The sequence below is a fragment of the Lynx rufus genome, unplaced genomic scaffold (assembly GCF_022079265.1).
Source record: "Lynx rufus isolate CCGP_SWC_20201006 ecotype Redwood Valley unplaced genomic scaffold, mLynRuf1.p SCAF_2, whole genome shotgun sequence".
Taxonomy (NCBI): Eukaryota; Metazoa; Chordata; class Mammalia; order Carnivora; family Felidae; genus Lynx; species Lynx rufus.
The window spans coordinates 22,126,926-22,144,866 of NW_025814834.1; the positions used below are offsets into that span (position 1 = coordinate 22,126,926).

General features: G+C 37.1%; 1 protein-coding gene across 1 annotated transcript in view; it reads left to right on the top strand.

The window, feature by feature from the left end:
• ABCA12 (ATP binding cassette subfamily A member 12) overlaps positions 1 to 14,542 on the top strand; it is a 185,427-nt gene extending 170,885 nt beyond the window's left edge. Inside the window, exons 45-53 of the mRNA XM_047085001.1 lie at positions 1,672 to 1,876; positions 3,011 to 3,120; positions 3,401 to 3,542; positions 4,746 to 4,880; positions 6,779 to 6,882; positions 8,306 to 8,398; positions 9,462 to 9,567; positions 12,257 to 12,394; positions 14,403 to 14,542. Coding sequence (XP_046940957.1) covers positions 1,672 to 1,876; positions 3,011 to 3,120; positions 3,401 to 3,542; positions 4,746 to 4,880; positions 6,779 to 6,882; positions 8,306 to 8,398; positions 9,462 to 9,567; positions 12,257 to 12,394; positions 14,403 to 14,510 — 1,141 coding nt within the window. The 3' untranslated portion in view covers positions 14,511 to 14,542. The remainder of the gene's footprint in view (positions 1 to 1,671; positions 1,877 to 3,010; positions 3,121 to 3,400; positions 3,543 to 4,745; positions 4,881 to 6,778; positions 6,883 to 8,305; positions 8,399 to 9,461; positions 9,568 to 12,256; positions 12,395 to 14,402) is intronic.
• The last annotated feature ends 3,399 nt before the right edge of the window (positions 14,543 to 17,941 follow it).

Genomic DNA, 17,941 nt, shown 5'->3' on the forward strand with positions numbered 1-17,941 from the left:
CTCATTCCATTCAGTAAATAGTTATCACACCTCACTCTGTGTCTGCAAGTATTATTGTAGAGTGAGAGAATAAAATTAAAGAAGCACAATTGTTAGCCTTAAAGAGATTAAGATTCAGTGGTGGAGAGAAAATGCATACATAAACAAAGGATGTAGTGTTTGAGTTGAGTTTAAAGGATGGCTAGAAAGTAGAAATGAAGAAAGAAGACTGAGTGAGTAGCATATTAGCAATGGGTTTGGAGAAGGTTGAATAAGGAGAAAATGGAATCTTAAATAAAAAGAAATATGCATACAATTGACCTGACTATTCCATTTCTAGGATTCTTTTCTTACAGATATGCTCACACATTTGCAGATTTATGAATGTATAAAGTTATCCATCATTGCAACCATTCTTAATGGCAAAAGAATGAAAACAGCCTAAATGTCCTTCATGGACTGGTTAAATAAATTATACAGATTTACATTTTTTCATAGGTAAACACTATGCAGGCATTAGAAAGACTGATACAGTTCTGTATGGAATATTTGGGATTACTACTAATACTTATTGAGTGAAAAATGCTAAGTTCAAAACTTTGTGTGAAGTATATTATCATTTGAGTTAGAAAAGAACTATAATTTATACATACATATGCATATACTATCTCTCTATGGGTGCCCTGCTGAGGAGAGCTCTGTAGAGTTGAAGGAAACTTACTTCTCACTATATATTCTTCAGTACCATTTTAATACATAGAGTGCATGTATCACCTATTGAAAAATAAAACTTAAGTTAATAGTAATAAAAATAATGACAAGAGCAAAGACCGAGAAAAAAATCTTAGGGTGTATTTGAGAAATGAGTAATACAATTTGATTAGAATGTAGAATAAAGGCAACGAAATAGTAGGAGCTCAAGCATGTGGCTGGAAGACTATGGAGTCTATTGGATACTTGGGTAGAGAGATTATTTGGACTTTTTCAACAAACAAATAATAGTCCATTAAGTGTTTTGACCAGAAAGCAACATGGTCAAACGGTGCTTTCGGAGATGTGATTCTGTGGAGTTCATACAGTTTAGAATGGAGGATCAGAGATATTGGAACAGTTAGAAATTCTTGAAGAATTTAGTGAGAAACAGTGAAAGCCTCTGATGGTAATAGAAATAGACAGAACATGATTGATGACTGGGTGTTCCAAGGCATTTCCAGTGTTAGGAGACTGACTACACGCATAGATTTTGTAATGGGGAAGATTCAAAGAAAACATCACAGTTAGAATCTCTGGGGATATCATTAAAAGAAACAGGGACATTGGGAAGAAGACCTGAATTGATTTGTTGGGTTTTTAAATTTTGTTTGGATTGGTTTGCTTTAGCATACATTAGGCAAGGTACTGATGTGGGTTTGAGACTGCTTTCAGGGCTGATAACCTTAATATATTGCCTAGATACTAAGTAAGACATTCACAGTAAACAGAACATAGAGGGACATTCATGTCACTGAATATGGTGAAGAGCATTTGTACTAATTCTTAACTTACTTAAGTAGCATAATGCATAACAAATCTGAAGCCTAGTGTGTGATTGTGCGCTTTTAGTGAAGTGAGAATTCATTAAAACATGTTGAAATTGAGCTGTGCCACTTTAAAATCATTGATGCAAAATCACTGGGTCTTTTTTTTTTTTAGACTCTTCTTTAGAAAATTTAGTTCGTCTCCTGTAGTGGAGACAATAGACGAAGATGAAGACGTCCGAGCTGAGAGATTAAGAGTGGAAAATGGCGCAAGTGAATTTGACCTGGTCCAGCTCCATCGTCTCACAAAGACCTACCAACTTATCCACAAAAAGATTATAGCTGTAAACAACATCAGCATTGGCATACCCGCTGGGGAGGTGAGGAACTTTCTCTGTTCCTAACTGTCCTTTATATTGGCATGTTAAGTCACAAAAATCTTTAAACTTTCCTATTTTTTTCTAGAAATGTAGAAGTCAACCTCTGAATATCTTGATGGATTCTGTGTATACAATGTACACATATCCTTCTGTTACTTACTAAGTCTTCCCTCTCGTCAGGGAGGATTCACCACACACCTAGTTCTGAGCCCCTGCCCATGCTACCTACTGTCCTCCCTGGGCTGGACTTTCAGTCAAGAAGCCCATGCAAGGCGCTGTCTTCAACTTTCAGTTTTCAGCTCCCTGTGAAAGACAGCATGAAGAGATCTGTTGTCAGAAGCGAGATCCTACGGGTGCCTGGGTGGCTCAGTGGGTTAAGCATCTGACTTGGGTGGTTAAACGTCTGACTTTGGCTCAGGTCATTATCTCACGGTTTGTGGGTTCAGGTGGTGCATTGAGCTCTCTGCTGTCTGTGTGGAGCCTGGAGCCTGCTTCGGATCCTCTGTCTCCTCTCTCAGCCCCTCCTCTGCTCAAGCTCTCTCTCTACCTCTCTCAAAAATAAATATGCATTAGAAAGTTGTTTTTAATAAAAAAAGAAGCAAGGTCCTAGAACTGCATTCATATTTATTCTTGCCATTTTTATAGAAGAAATATTAAGCCAGCTTTGAAAAGAAAGAGAAAATGTGGGCATTTCCCTTAGTTTTTTTGAGGAGAGCTGCAAACCACATGCATCCAATCCATTCAACAGCATAAAGAAATTATTGCTTCAGTGGCTTATTCAGTAGTGATTTTGTGTGAATAATGTGAAACCTATAAATATAATTACTTTGTCAAGTTAGCGTATCTTACTTATGGAATATTTTATCATGTCACGCAGATAATATAATATGTAAAACAAGTCCTGTGTATATATACAAATGTTCAGATGGTAAAAGGAAAAAAAAAAGATATTTGTTGTAAAAGAGAAAGTTTTATCAAATGCCAGAAGAACACTACAATATCCATGAATAATTCCAGGAACTTATTTTTCTTTGGAATTTATTTCATCCAGGGAAAAAGAGGAAGCAGATGTAATAGTAACATGTCTGGTTTGGGTTAAGATTTACATCTTTTTTTTTCCCTCTCCCAAACCAGTGCTTTGGCCTTCTTGGGGTGAATGGAGCAGGAAAGACAACTATCTTCAAGATGCTGACAGGAGACATAATTCCTTCAAGTGGAAACATTCTGATCAGAAATAAAACTGGGTATGGGAAACCATGGCTTCAACTTATCAAGCACAACATAATTAAAATGAACGCTTTGTTATTTTGTAGATATAGTATTACATCCCTAGGGGAGAAACAGCTATTTTGTGCCCTAATTTTTAAAACTTTATGTGTGTGATATGATGGTGGGGTTATTTTACCTCTTTTTATTAGAATCACAAATCTCCATGACCAAAGTAGAGCTGCCTTCCCAACTTTTGGGGACTAGAAGGGACATACCTTTTGAAACCCCTCTGTATCTTCACTTCTCTCAATGCAGATCTCTGGGTCATGTTGACTCACACAGCTCATTGGTTGGATACTGCCCTCAGGAAGATGCCTTAGACGACCTGGTATCGGTGGAAGAACATTTGTATTTCTACGCGAGGATACATGGAATTCCAGAAAAAGATATTAAGGACGTGAGTATGAGGGTGAAAAACTAGTTCATTTGAAAACCATTATTGTTTCAGCTCCCCCCGCCGCAACCCCAACTCTCAAGACTAAGTTGACATCTGAAAAACTAGGGCATTTTCCTCCTGTCACTGAAAGTTTAGGCAGTCTTAGCTTAATTTTGTACATCATATATATACCTATGAACTCAGCTTCAGAAGCTCCTTGACCTGTGCTTGTTCAGTTACCTTTCAAGAACTATCAAGTAAAGGATCACACTTGCCTTAGGCTCTGGCTTGAGCATGGGTTGGTCTGCACATCCTTTAGTGTTTAGATAAGTTTTGAAACATGCAATTCCCTGCAAACTGCCCACATAAAATAGAATAGCTTCCATTTTGATTTTTTAAATGTGGTCTTGTGCTTCATGGCAATCATTTGCCTTTTTAATGGAATGACTAACCCTTAGGGCAGTCTCCTCTATTTCTGCAACCCCAAGGACCTGTGGAAATCCTCCTAGGATTCCTCTATTTACCAGAGCTGTTTAACAACAGAAATAGCCTCAGGAACCCATGATTCCTAAGTTAATGTGCTAAAGTTTTGATAGTGGGTCAGTTTTAAATAGACACGAAGCCTTTGTGACAACTTGCTCCCCCAGTAAGAAGAAAGACAGAACAGTGAGGACAGTCAATGAGAAACCTGCCTTGTGAAGGGTCATGTTCTGTTTTAGCTCTTTTAAGTTTTATAAAGAAATCCTGCAGAAAGTACAATCTGCAATTGTAAACACACACACATACACAGCAGAAAATCTCATTTGAAAATGAGCCTCCACAGAATCGTTTTCATCTCTTTAAATAATTTTCATCTGTAGGTGGACCTTTAAAAGTAAAAATAGGGCACCTGGGTGGCTCAGTCAGTTAAGCCTCCACTCTGGGTTTCGGGTCAGGTCATGATCTCCCACAGCTTCATGGGTTGGAGCCCTGCATCGGGTTCTGTGCTGGCAGCACGGAGCCTGCTTGGGATTCTCTCTCTCCCTCCCTCTCTGCCCTCCCCCACTCATGCTATCTGTGTCTCTCTCAAAATAAATAAATAAACTTTAAAAATTAATTAAAAAAAAGTAAGAATAAAATCTATGCTGGTTTAAATGTTTGAATTTTTTTCAGGTATGTATTTCTTCGTTATAGAACTTTCTTTCATAAGCATCTTTTCCTCTAACTCCTGTTTTCCACCCACAGACTGTTCATAAACTCCTTAGGAGACTTCACCTGATGCCCTACAAGGACAGGGCTACCTCGCTGTGCAGTTACGGCACAAAAAGAAAATTATCCACCGCCCTGGCCTTGATAGGGAAACCTTCCATTTTGCTGCTGGTAAGAGGACTGTTGTGGAAAAGGCTACTACATAATTAGAATCACATGTCCAATAGTATGTGCAACATGTTACTATCGTTGTTGCCATAAACCTTTGGTGAAGTCTCACAATGTGCTGGTTATTTTGCAAAACACTTTACATACGCTGTCTCCTTAAGGGAATTTATGTCAGCAAAGAGCTATGGCTCAGTCTGTTTCAGAAGAGACACTTGTCATGGGAACAGGAAGTAGCCAAACCAAATTCAGGATATGCTAATGAGTAAGTAAAGTTACAAAATATGGGAGAATTTGATTACCCATTATTGAAGAAATCTGTTCTGTTAGTAACTCGTCAGATGAACCAACATATTTTCTAACTTCTACTAAAGAGGAGAGACACATTTTAGGGCAACATGTTGTGCTAAAATTTCATTTCCTCGTGACTTAAAAATACACGTTACCTAGTTTGGGATGTGATTGACAATATGCCTTCCTATTCTGTTTGAATTTTTTGGAGGCAAGAGATGCACTTCACATTTATAGTTCGGTTAGGAGCTGGAAAATTAAATTCGTCACCTGGAAATACAAAGTTCACGTAGAGGTGATGTGGCATCCTGCTTGCTCTTCGCACCAAACATTGTGGAGGTGTTTATTACCGAGAAATGAACTTGTCCTTATTTTGGAAGCTCCCCTTCATTCAAGGAGCTCCAAACTTCACAAGAGCTTTAACCATATGCAATACGAATTCAGTAACAAATCACCACATTATTCTGGGGATTCAGTCAGACAGAGAACCAAATCGTTTAAACTGCCCAACGAGAGTGATACACAACCTACCTTTCTATAATACCAGAAGCTTATAGCGCATTACCTCCCTGCCAATTGATGCTTATGGTGGAATTTTATTGTCTAAGTGTCCCCTAAATTAAACAAAACAATCCTTAGGTACCCCTGTGAAATAATGGATGTAAATTACTTTAAAACATTTAAAAGTGCTATGCAAAGGTTATATATTAATGAGCTGAACTGAAATACAGGCTGTGAGAGAAAGCTATTATATTTTCTTCCATATGCATCGGCCATCTATGCTATCATCTTCAAAAACAGGGGCAATGAGAAGATATCCTTTACTGTTTGCCCAAATCAATATCCATTCCTTTCTTTAGCCTCTTACTATAAACACAAGCCTCAGATGATCCTATGTGGATGTTTTCCACTGCAAATTCATATTTTTAATTATTACCTAATCTTGACCTAGAACTTGCTAATTTAATCATCTCTTAGGATCTAGTATTCTTTGTTTAGGTCATTCATTTTTGTACATTTTGCATCTTACGTCTGAACAATTTTTCGAAACATTTATTTTAAATATGATTTATATTTTCTACTTGACAATTTCTACAAATCTTATTTTAATTTCCCTAAAGAGTATTAAATTTCAATTAGTAGCATAGAATTTAAAATCTACCTCAAACATATTAACTGGAAAATCAGGTTGTGTTCTCTGTGTGACACATGCCGTATTATTCCTCGTGCCACAATTCTGCTATCAGGAGCAAGGTAGCAATCTTGTTGATGTAGCTTCAAATATACATGTGACAATGTAGTATTAAATGCAGAAACTCTGCTTTGTCAGTAATTGAACCGGATTTTTTTTTCCAAAGAAATATGAGACAAGTGTAAAGTAACAGGGTGTCAACTTCACTGAGGCACTTTTTAAAACAGATTGACAATTTTAAATGGTTAATTTTGAGCTTTCTGACAGCAGCAGAAAGAAACCTATTAAGTACAAAACAAGTTAGTCACAGGACTTCGCAAAGTGATTTCTGTTCTAGGCAAGTGAGATGCAGTGATTCATGTAAAGGACCTCATCAAATATTAATTAATTTGATAAATCTTCCCTGTAACTTTCTATTAAGGATGAGCCGAGCTCTGGGATGGACCCTAAGTCAAAACGGCACCTGTGGAGGATCATTTCAGAAGAAGTGCAGAATAAATGTTCCGTCATCCTCACGTCTCACAGGTAAACTGAGTGGGGGGAACACTGAAGTCGACAGCATTTTAGGATGAGAAATGGGAAGAGGTATTCCTATGTAATGTATATTAGTGATGAATTGCCACAACCAAATAAAGTATTTTATGTTTATGGTCACAGGGGCGAGTCAGGCAGGTTTCACGTGAGAATCCAGCTCCTGTGGCCAGTAGGACAGTCTTTCTAAAAATAAATTTCTCTCGAATTGAGAGGGACTTATGACTCTCTTAATTTGACTAGGACTCCTTATTGCCTATCACATAAAGTTCAACATCCTCAGCCGTAGTATACAAGGCCTTTTATTGTCTGGCTTCATCTAAATTTCTGGGGTTTTTTTGTTTTTTTTTTCTCCTATGACACCCTGTCCTCTCAGTCAATCTGAATGACTAGTGGTTCCACATACACTCACTGCCTTCCTTATCACCACACCCTCTCTTTGGCTGTGCTTTCTACCTGAAACTGTCTATTCACAAAATCAAAATTCTTTTTTTTTAATGTTTATTTATTTTGAGAGAAAGAAAGAGAGAGCACATGCATGAGTGGGAGAGGAGCAGAGGAAGAGGGAGAGAGAGAATCCCAAGTAGACTACATATTGTCAGCTTGGAGCCGGACGCGGGGCTCGATCCCACGAACCGTGAGATCATGACCTGAGCTGAAACCAAGAGTCAGATGCCCAACTGACTAAGCCACCCAAGTGCCGCCAAAAATACAAATTCTAATCTCCCAGTCCTCCTCCATGAAATAGACCTTTCCAATCAAGGAAATAAAAATGCTGCTGAAGCATTTTATCTGTGCCTTTTTTATAAGGTTAGCCATGTATTAAAGTGATCTCTTCCCTGCAATTCTCATAGTAGGAAAAGTTCTAGATTAGTTTATAATTAAGAGACTTTTTCATATTCTAGCTATGCCCCATACACTATGTGTTCTGAAACCAGTCTTTTCATTACCATTCGCTTTTGTAGGAAGTGGAGAGGATCTCTACCAGTTAACACAGTTCTAGAAATGAGAGATTATATAATCAAGTATAGGTTAACTAGTTATAAATAAAAAAGCATAAAAGTCAACTGAATATGGAATATGAAACATCATGAAAAAAGCTCAGGATTATTTTGGAAACATTTCTCAGGAAATGTAGGTCTTGAGCCTAAGCTTAAAAGAGGTTGAAAGAAATGCTGCATTTGATGAGAGGGCATTCCAGGTGAGAGAGATAGCTTGAAGCTGGAGAATAAAGAGTAATAAACCCTATGTGAAGACATTTAATTTATATTTTAAAATGTATTTTGTGTGTCCTTCAAGGGAAAAGACATCTTAAGGAACTAAAATAGTATTTCCAAGGTGCCATAATGAAACAGCTCAGCTTATGCTTATGAGCACTTCTCTGTGCCCAGAATTCTGATGTGATTCTGTCTTTCAGCATGGAAGAATGTGAGGCTCTCTGTACCAGGTTGGCCATTATGGTGAATGGAAGGTTCCAGTGCATTGGATCTTTGCAGCATATAAAGAGCAGGTGAAGAACAATGGCATTGTTTGACATTTGATGTGGGGAAGTACATCTAACAGTACTGTCCTTACTTTGTAGGATTACTCAGCAGCCTATCCTGTAATGAGTAGTAAAACTGGAAAGAAAAAGTTGATCATCAGTTCACCTTAAAGTTAAATTACCTTACTGAAGGTCTTAAAATTATCTTACTTAGGTCTTAAAAACAACTACGACAAAAATAACTCTCAGAAGGCAGTTTCTAAGAGTTTACTCAAGAAGAAATTAGACCTTCCCAAGTACATGAAGACATAGATTTTTATCTAACGTGTTCATTTTCCATTTGCACAGGCTTTCAGTAAACTATTTAACATTTTTACTGCATTCAAAACGTTTAATCAAGAATACACTGGGGAAACGTGCATAAATATCATATGACCAAATTAAAATTAAATTAAAATTTTATATTTGCCAGAATGCATATGCACTTACACGTATTCATGTTAATCTCCAAACTTCAGGGTGTTAACTTTATAATTTTATTTGTACAGCTTGGTTTTCTTATAAGATAGCATTAACCAAGGTAAGAAAAAAGGGCAAAAGAGGCCATATACATTGTTCCCAGAGTCTGTTGTGACTTGTTTATAAAGTCTATATTTGGGCAAACAGTTAGCTAGCATATTGATTTATTATTCATTTTTAAAATGAATAATGCTCACTTTTGACACCAAATCTCCAAAGACTTGCCCTTTAAGACCTGTCTGCTTTAAATTAGAAAGTATTTAACCCCAGATATTGACATCAATTGCCAATTCATCCATGTCAAAGAAAGCCAAGATTTTATGTTTTCTTTCTAATGCAGCTTTTGTCCAAGGAGTGTGACTTTGGATAGTGGTAGAACTAAATAAAAAATAATGGCAGTGCACTATTTCCAGTTGCAACATACCCTGAACTTTTATGGCAAAATGACAGTCTTTATATAAGTAAAGGGGCTATCATGGTCAGCTTGGGTCCTGTTTCATTACCTAGAATTCCAGGGGAGCTATTTCAGCGAAATGTAACTCATATCACATTCCACACTTTTTCTTTCTAGGTTTGGAAGAGGATTTACTGTCAAGGTTCACTTGAAGAATACCAAAGTGAGCATGGAGGCCCTCACAAGGTTTATGCAACTGCACTTTCCAAAAACATACTTAAAAGTAAGTAAGAAATTGTCCTACCTCTTAGTCTTGACTGATTTTGGTAGTCATAATCTCATACGGATGTTTGCCTTTTTTAAGTTGACTGTGGCTTTACTATTAATACACCTATTAGTTCAAGATACATAAGACACTCTGAAACATATTTACTATGAACAAATAGAATCCTCAAATTAATTATATAATTTTGTAGCTATTTAAAAGTAATGTAGTCCTGGGGCAACTGGCTGGCTCATTCTGTGGAGCATGTCAGTCTTGATCTCAGGTTTATTACTTCAAGCCCCACATTGGGTGTAGACAGCTTGCATTAACATAAGCGCATACATACATACATAAAATGTAGTCCTTATATGTATATATATATATCTTCATTTATTTGTTCCTCACAGAGGCTTTATGACCATACTATTAGTTTTTAAGTTGTATACACAGAGTTTACTAGTTATATATGTTAAGGGACTGAGGGAAGACAGATATTATATGACTAAGAACATTTCTTCTTAGAAAAAAAACAATTGCAAAGTTCCAGAATGTCACAGCTGGAAAAGACTATCTTCTTTGTTCCTTTCATTTGGAAAATAAGCCCACAATGATTTGAACTGCTTGGAAATCAAGTTCTTAAGTCCCACACTAGTTGAAACATTATTCAATTAATCTCATGTTATATATACATACCCACAGGATGGACAGGCACAGTTATATGTGTATGTATCTCATATAGTACATATTTAAATAAATGCACATGACAAAACAGCTATCCTTATAACATCTTTGATGTGTAGGTAGTTTGTACAAGATGTAGTTATAGCCAGTGTTTTTAATAGAAATCAGGTGTGTAAAGGTGGAAAGAAATGGTGAAAGATGGACCAAAATCCAGCTCTCCCTGTGTGACTTCCAGCAAGATATTTAAAGTCTCTGAACCTCATTTTTCTCCTTTGTGAAATAGGCATAATGACATCTACTTCACAAAATTGGTGCGAGAAATAAATGGTAAAATGTGCACAAAGCTACTTCATAAACTATAAGGCACCATAGTAATGTGACATGATTGTAGATAGTAAAATAGAGTGCATTTTTTAAAATAATTCTTTATCTCTATAAAATACCTTTGCCTGGACCTCCCAAACCTTGGCTAACTTCTTCAGGAAACAATGGCTTTTACGATTCTTATCAAAGTCTATTTTCAACCATCTAAATTAAAATCAAATTTAAAAATTAAAGGACACTTTGCACAAATCACGTTGGTCATAGTGCTTCTCCTTTTGGTGAATTTCTGAGTTGAAATCTGTGTTTATTCACTGAGTGATGAGATTACATTCACCCTGGTCTGTTCCTTGTGGGGCTGGGGCTACAAAAAGCAAATGCAGTGATCACAAAAGTCTCATTTCTTTCTAAACAGACCATTCTTTATGAGTATGTGGTGGTTTCTAGATCTCTAGAAGGGAAATAGCAAAAGCAACATTTTGGGAATAAAAATAAGTAAGATAGCCTGATTGTGGTAACAGGCGTGATGCATGCACAGGTTAATAAGAGGGGGTAGGCAGTGAGCACAGGAGTGAGAAGAGGAGGGGTTTCCAGTAACATGTCTTGAATACCAGGTGAAATACACAGTCATGATCCATATAGGTTGCAGGGGTAGATTCTTGATCAAATAGTGCTTAGGAAAGATTATCCTAGCTGCTTTGTGCCAGAATGTATGAATGTATGCAGTTTCCAGGCCACAGAAGAGGCTGTAACAGTTGCTTAGATATGGAGTGGGGAACATCAAGTTAATAACATTGATGGTGCAAATAGAGAGGAAAGGTTTAAATTTAAGAGTCATTGTAGAGGAAAAATAAAAAGGATATGCTAACTATTAAATATGTAGAAAAGCAAAATGTTAAAGATGCTCCAAGAAAACAAGAATAGATTATAAGTAGATGGTGATACTATGGACTAATGAAGAAATTGAAAAGAATTTCCAGGTGAGTTAAGAAAGAATGTGGCATATTTGAAAGAGATTTTTCATATGCCATGCTTTTGAAATCTAGCATCTTTAGCCAATATAAATTGAAGTTAATCCACAGCCTTTTAGAACAATTCTAACATTATAACAAAACAAAACAAAAAAATTCTAAATGTGATCCCTGAAAAAAGCCTTAATGTGAGCTAAGCATAATCTGACCTCTAATATACCATTTCATAGAGCACCTAGGTGGCTCAGTCGGTTAAGCATCCGACCTTGGCTCAGGTCTTGATCTCACGGTTAATGGGTTCAAGCCCTGTGTTGGACTCTGTACTGACAGTTTGGAGCCTGGAGCCTGCTTCAGATTCTGTGTCTCCCTCTCTCTCTGCCCCTCCCTGGCTCGTACTCTGTCTCTCAAAAATAAACAAACATTAAAAAAGTATTTAAAATACCATTTCACAGTATTTTTTCTAGGCAAGACTGTGATGACTTTATAAGTGCATAGGAATGTAGACTACTTTGGAATATTCATTAGGTTTGTAATTTGTTTCCTCTTTGACATTCATAAAACTTTTCATCTCTTTGCAGGTTGTTAGTTTCAAAATACAGCCATCACTTTATACTGTTGCATCATTGTCAATGGAATGCATTTCAGTATTTTCCTTAGCTCTTGGTCAAGTTATGTCTAGTCAACTCAGTATGACCTGACATTGCAGAATAAATTGTTTCCCTCGGTTTCCACAGGATCAGCACCTCAGCATGCTAGAATACCATGTGCCTGTCACAGCAGGAGGAGTGGCAAACATTTTTGATCTGCTAGAAACCAACAAGACTGCTTTAAATATCACAAATTTCTTAGTGAGTCAAACGACCCTGGAAGAGGTAAGCTGGATACCACTACCCAAGTGCATAATGTCACATAGTAATTATTACACATTCTGGTTATTTCTTTTTAATACCATTCAGTTTGTTTTTAATTGAAGCAATATCTAAGCTTACACCTGAAAAACTTAGCTTAATTTATTTCTTTTTATTTTTAAAAAAAAAATTTTTTTTTTCAGCGTTTTTATTTATTTTTGGGACAGAGAGAGACAGAGCATGAACGGGGGAGGGGCAGAGAGAAGGAGACACAGAATCGGAAACAGGCTCCAGGCTCTGAGCCATCAGCCCAGAGCCTGACGCGGGGCTCGAACTCACGGACCGCGAGATCGTGACCTGGCTGAAGTCGGACGCTCAACCGACTGCGCCACCCAGGCGCCCCAATTTATTTCTTTTTAAAAAAATGTTTATCTTTTAGAGAGAAAGAAAGAGAGATGGCACGAGTCAGGGAGTGGTAGAGAGAAGGGAACAGAGAATCCCAAGCAGGCTCCGCACCATCAGCACAGAGACCCACATGGGCCTCGATCCCACCACAGTGAGACCATGACCAGAGCCGAAATCTAGAGTCAGATGCTTAACTGACTGAGCCACCCAGGCACCCCAGCTTAATTTAACTCTACCTACTTTTTGGGATGTTCAAAAAAAGTGTGAAAAGCATGAACTATTTTTTAATGGAGAAAAGAAGACGTTTCCTTACTATAAGACACTTATATCCATTAGGTTATATGAATATGTAAAGCAACAAAGTGGTATTTTCACCTATGAAACAAACAGATGTTAACACTTTCCTTACTTTATCCTTGATAAGTTTCTGTCTTTTTCCCCCTTTTCAGTAGGTTTCTTAAATAACATTTCTATTGACTGGCTTCCGGGGTTAGCACAGCATAAAGAGAATTTGGTATCAGACCTTTAGATCTGCTAGAATCATGCAACCAAAGTGGTAAATGTAGAATTTTTTGTTTTACTCATATCATCTCTTAATTTCTTTGTATTCAGTAATTAGAGCCTTTGTGGTCATTCTTCACCATCTCTGTGTGGTGTTAATTTCATACAGCTCTACCAAGCTGATATATAGAACAGTTCATTGCATCTACCGTCACAACAGGTCTGAACATTAAGCCTCAGGGGCCTCAGAGTGTTTCATTTTATGGAAAATTTTTTATGGGGCCTTCAGGAAATTATGGCTTTACTGACCCAGAAAATTTAGCCTTTGACTTATAATCAACTACCATGACCATGTCAGACACAAAATATCAATAGTTTCTGGAGGAATCTATGACTAACAGACTTAATGATTTTAAACCAAGTAATAAAAGTCTGCCTGTTAAATAACTGGCTTACTAGGGCACCTGAGTGGCCCAGTCAGTTAAGCGTCTGACTTCAGCTCAGGTCATGATCTCACAGTTCTGAGTTCGAGCCCTGCATCCAGCTCTGTGCTGACATTTCAGAGCCTGGAGCCTGCTTCAGATTCTGTGTCTCCCTCTCTCTCTCTGCCCCTCCCCCTGCTCACGCTCTGCCTCTCTCAAAAATAAACAAACATTAAAAAAAAATTAAATAACTGGCTTACTGAACATAAAGTTAATGTGGGCTTTCTTTACAAATTTTGTTTTAGTATATTAACCCTTGAAACTAGTGAAATTTCTCTCAACATCATCTCATAAACATTTGATAATGGTTTGGCTTGGGTTCCTGTATTATTCTTGATAGAGATGTTAATGTAGATCATATAAATATAGATATGTGGTTATAGATACTCAACTATAGCTTTAGATTTATATTATGATTATAGTTGTAGATATGGGTTTTATTTTCAAAGCCCAGTTAAATTTGAGTATGTAAAAGGACTACTAGTGAGAGTGTGTATATATGTGTGGACATGTCCCTAAACTATCTAGTTTTCTTATTTTCTCTTTCACTCTGTGTGTGTGTGTGTGTGTGTGTGTGTGCATTAACCTTATTTCTTCCTTTAGCTTACCAAGCAGTAATGGCTTTATTTCCCTTGAAAAATCAGGTTTTCATCAACTTTGCCAAAGATCAAAAGTCCTATGAAAGTGCTGATGCCAGTAGCCAAGGCTCCACCATAAGTGTTGACTCCCAGGATGACCGGATGGAATCTTAGTACCTGCAGCAAAGCCAATCTCAGCAAGTGGCCCGTGGCTTCCTTTTAAGGAAGAGCCGCCGAAGATATTGCTTCCTCAAACTATCTTCATTTTAAAGTATTATACTGTGTGGAAGGTACAATTGTGTAAGACTAGCAAGTAACTGTAAGTGGAAAGGTGGTTTTTTTGTTTTTTGTTTGTGTTTTGTTTTTTTTTTTTAAGGTCAGTGAATGTTGTTGCTACTGAAATGAATTCCGGAACACTCAGTACTGTGAGCGTGCTAATGTATGTGTTGGCGATGACTACGCGAGGTGAAACCGCTTGAAGATAAACGTCTTAATTTATTACTTTCAATAAAAAGCTGAAAAAGTGTGGTTATTACTAGGTGAAAAGTAAGAATGGAGCAGAAGAGTAAGATAGTTTGGGGTAGGTAGAATTGAGAGAACAAACAAAATAATTTATTTCCAGAAAATAACAGAATGAGAATCATCATTGGATACAGATTAATATTGGCAGTAAGCAGTGGGCACAATGTCTGCAAGGTATATATGTCATTTTCAGTGCCTATAAATATGTGGGGGTATACTAAACCCCAGAAAAGTGCCTTTCCACAAGAATGCCATAGGAGGGCAGTTTACCCTGGTGGTAAACAGAACTCAGATTTATTCCTGCTGGTCCTTAATACTTAAGGCCCTGGGCAGAGGAAGAGCTACTTGTTCTTCAGGGGAAATGGGTATGTCAGCTGAACAGACCCAAATCCTAGAAACTGATAGAAAATTCATGTGCTGCTGGCAGGCAACATTTTTTTAAGCTCTTACGGAAACCCTCATATTGTGGGTCTCTCTGCAAGAAACATTCCTGTGGAGAGAAAATGAATATGGAGATAATTTTCAGCTAATCACCCGGGCTGACCCAGAATCATGCGTATGGCTATATAGGATAGACTTCATAATAATGCCAAATTATATAGCCATCGGGGAAGGTGTTTTATGTAACAATTGTGTGTGTGTGTGTGTGTGTGTGTGTGTGTGTGCGTGTGTGCGTGTGTGCGTGCGTACACATTTGCCAGCTTTGGCACAATTGTATCGGTTTCAAAAACCAATAAACTCAAAGTTAAAAAAAAAATTCATGAAGCCATTTCATTTGTTAGGGAAAATTCTGGAAGCTAAAAATTGGAGTCGTGTGGCCTACAAGGTCCTACGTGATCAGTCCATGCTTACCTCTCCACCTTCATCCCTTTCTTTCTCTTCTTCTTCTTTAGGGTATAGCCATGCTGGCCTCTTTTCAGTTTTTCCAATGTACCAAACTCTTTCCCATCTCCAGACCCCCTACTCTAAATGCTCTTCCCTCCTCCTTGTCGCTAGACTATGCTAATAGTCTTGAGACATGCTATTCTTTCTCAGAGAAGCTTTTCTTTCTCAGAAAAGTCTACTTCCTCAGTTTAAATCCAGTCCCTCTGTTTTAATACTGTACTTTATTATACTTCCTACTTTTCTGTCAGAGCATGCATCCTAATTTGTAATATACCCAGACTAAAAATACACATCTTAACAGATGGCAACAGAATTTCTCTTAGGATAGAAAAACACTGTATTGAGTATAATATATACATAAGCCTTTTGGAGTAGAAGTTGTAACTCTGAGAACATGGATATCTTCAGAAGCCCAAATGACAAAAAAAAGGTGGTCAGGCTCCATGAAAGAATAAAAGGATTTGTTTATTGTTCACTGTGTTTGTTATTGTGGTGATGGCAGTTGGTCGGTTAGCTGGTTGGTTGCTTCTGAGCGATGGTAGGAAGGGAAGCAAAGGGCAAAGAAAGGAGTGGAGGAAGGAGAAAGCAGGGAAAGCTGAGTCTTAAAGAGATGAAAGTCCAGTGAGAAGGTGAAGTGATAGAATGGACTTATAAAACCATGAATATCCAAATAATGTTTTCACATTCATTTGCTGTACAAACCATGCTACAGACTCTTCTCATGACTCCTAAATCTTCATTAAAGTCAGCCACACTTACAAGTAGAGGTCTGGTAAAAACTGAGGATAGAATGGGTTGATGTCCTCTTGGAAAGAGGTGCAGAACAGAATCCAACAATACATTAAAAAAAACATTCACCACTATCAAGTGGGATTTATTGTATGGATGCAAGGGTGGTTCAATATTCACAAATCAATTAACATGATATATCAATAAGAGAAAGGATAAAGACGATATGATAATTTCAATAGATGCAGAAAAAGCATTTGAGAAAGTACAACATCCATTCATGATAAAAGCTCTCAACAAGGTAGGTTTAGAGGCAACATACCTCAACATAATAAAAGCTATGAAAACCCCACAGTGACCATCATCCTCAATGGGGAAAAACTAAGAGCTTTCCTCCGAAAGTCATGAAGAAGTCAAGGATGTCCACTGTCAGCACTTTTATTCAACATAGTACTAGAAGTCCTAGCCACAGAAATCAGGCAGGAAAAAGAAATAAAAGCATGCAAATTGGTAAGGAAGAAGTAAAACTTTCACTATTTGCAGATAACGTGATACTATATACATAGAGAACCTGACAGACTCCACCCCAAAACTACTAGAACTGATAAATGAATTCAGTAAAGTATATAATACAAAATCAATGTGTAGAAACTTGTTGCATGTCTATACACTAATAATGAAGCAGTATAAAGAGAAATTAAAACAATCCCACTTAAAATTGCACTAAAAATAATAAGATACCTAGGAATAAGCCTAACCAAAGAGAGAAAGACATGTACTCTGAAAACTATAAAACACTATGAAAGAAATTGAAGATAACACAAAAAATGGAAAGATATTCCATGCTCATGGGTTGAAAGAACAAATATTGTTAAATAAAATGTCTATACTACCTAAAGAAATCTGCAGATTTAATGCAATCCCTATCATAATACCACCAGCATTTTTCACAGAGCTATGACAAACGATCCTAAAGTTTGTATGGAACCACAAAAGCAACCTTGAATAAATAAGAAAAGCAAAGCTGGAAGCATCACAGTTCTGGACGTCAAGTTATATTACAAAGCTGTACTAATCAAAACAGTATGTTACTGTCACAGAAATAGACACATAGATTAATAGAACATAGAAAACGCAGAAAAAAACCAATAATTACATGGTTAATTAATCTTTGATAGAGAAAGAAAGAATAATGGGGAAAGGACAGTCTCTTCAGCAAATGGTGTTGGGGAAAGTGGTCAGCTACATGCAAAAGAATGAAACTGGACTTCTTTCTTACACCATACGCAAAAATAAACTCAAAATGGATTAAAGACCTAACTGTGATACCTGAAACCATAAAAATCCTAGAAAAAATGAACTACTGGGACCTCATCAAGAGAAAAAGTTTCTGCATAGTGAGAAAACAAATCAGTAAAACTAAAAGGCCACCAACGGAATGGGAGAAGATATTTGCAACTGATATATCA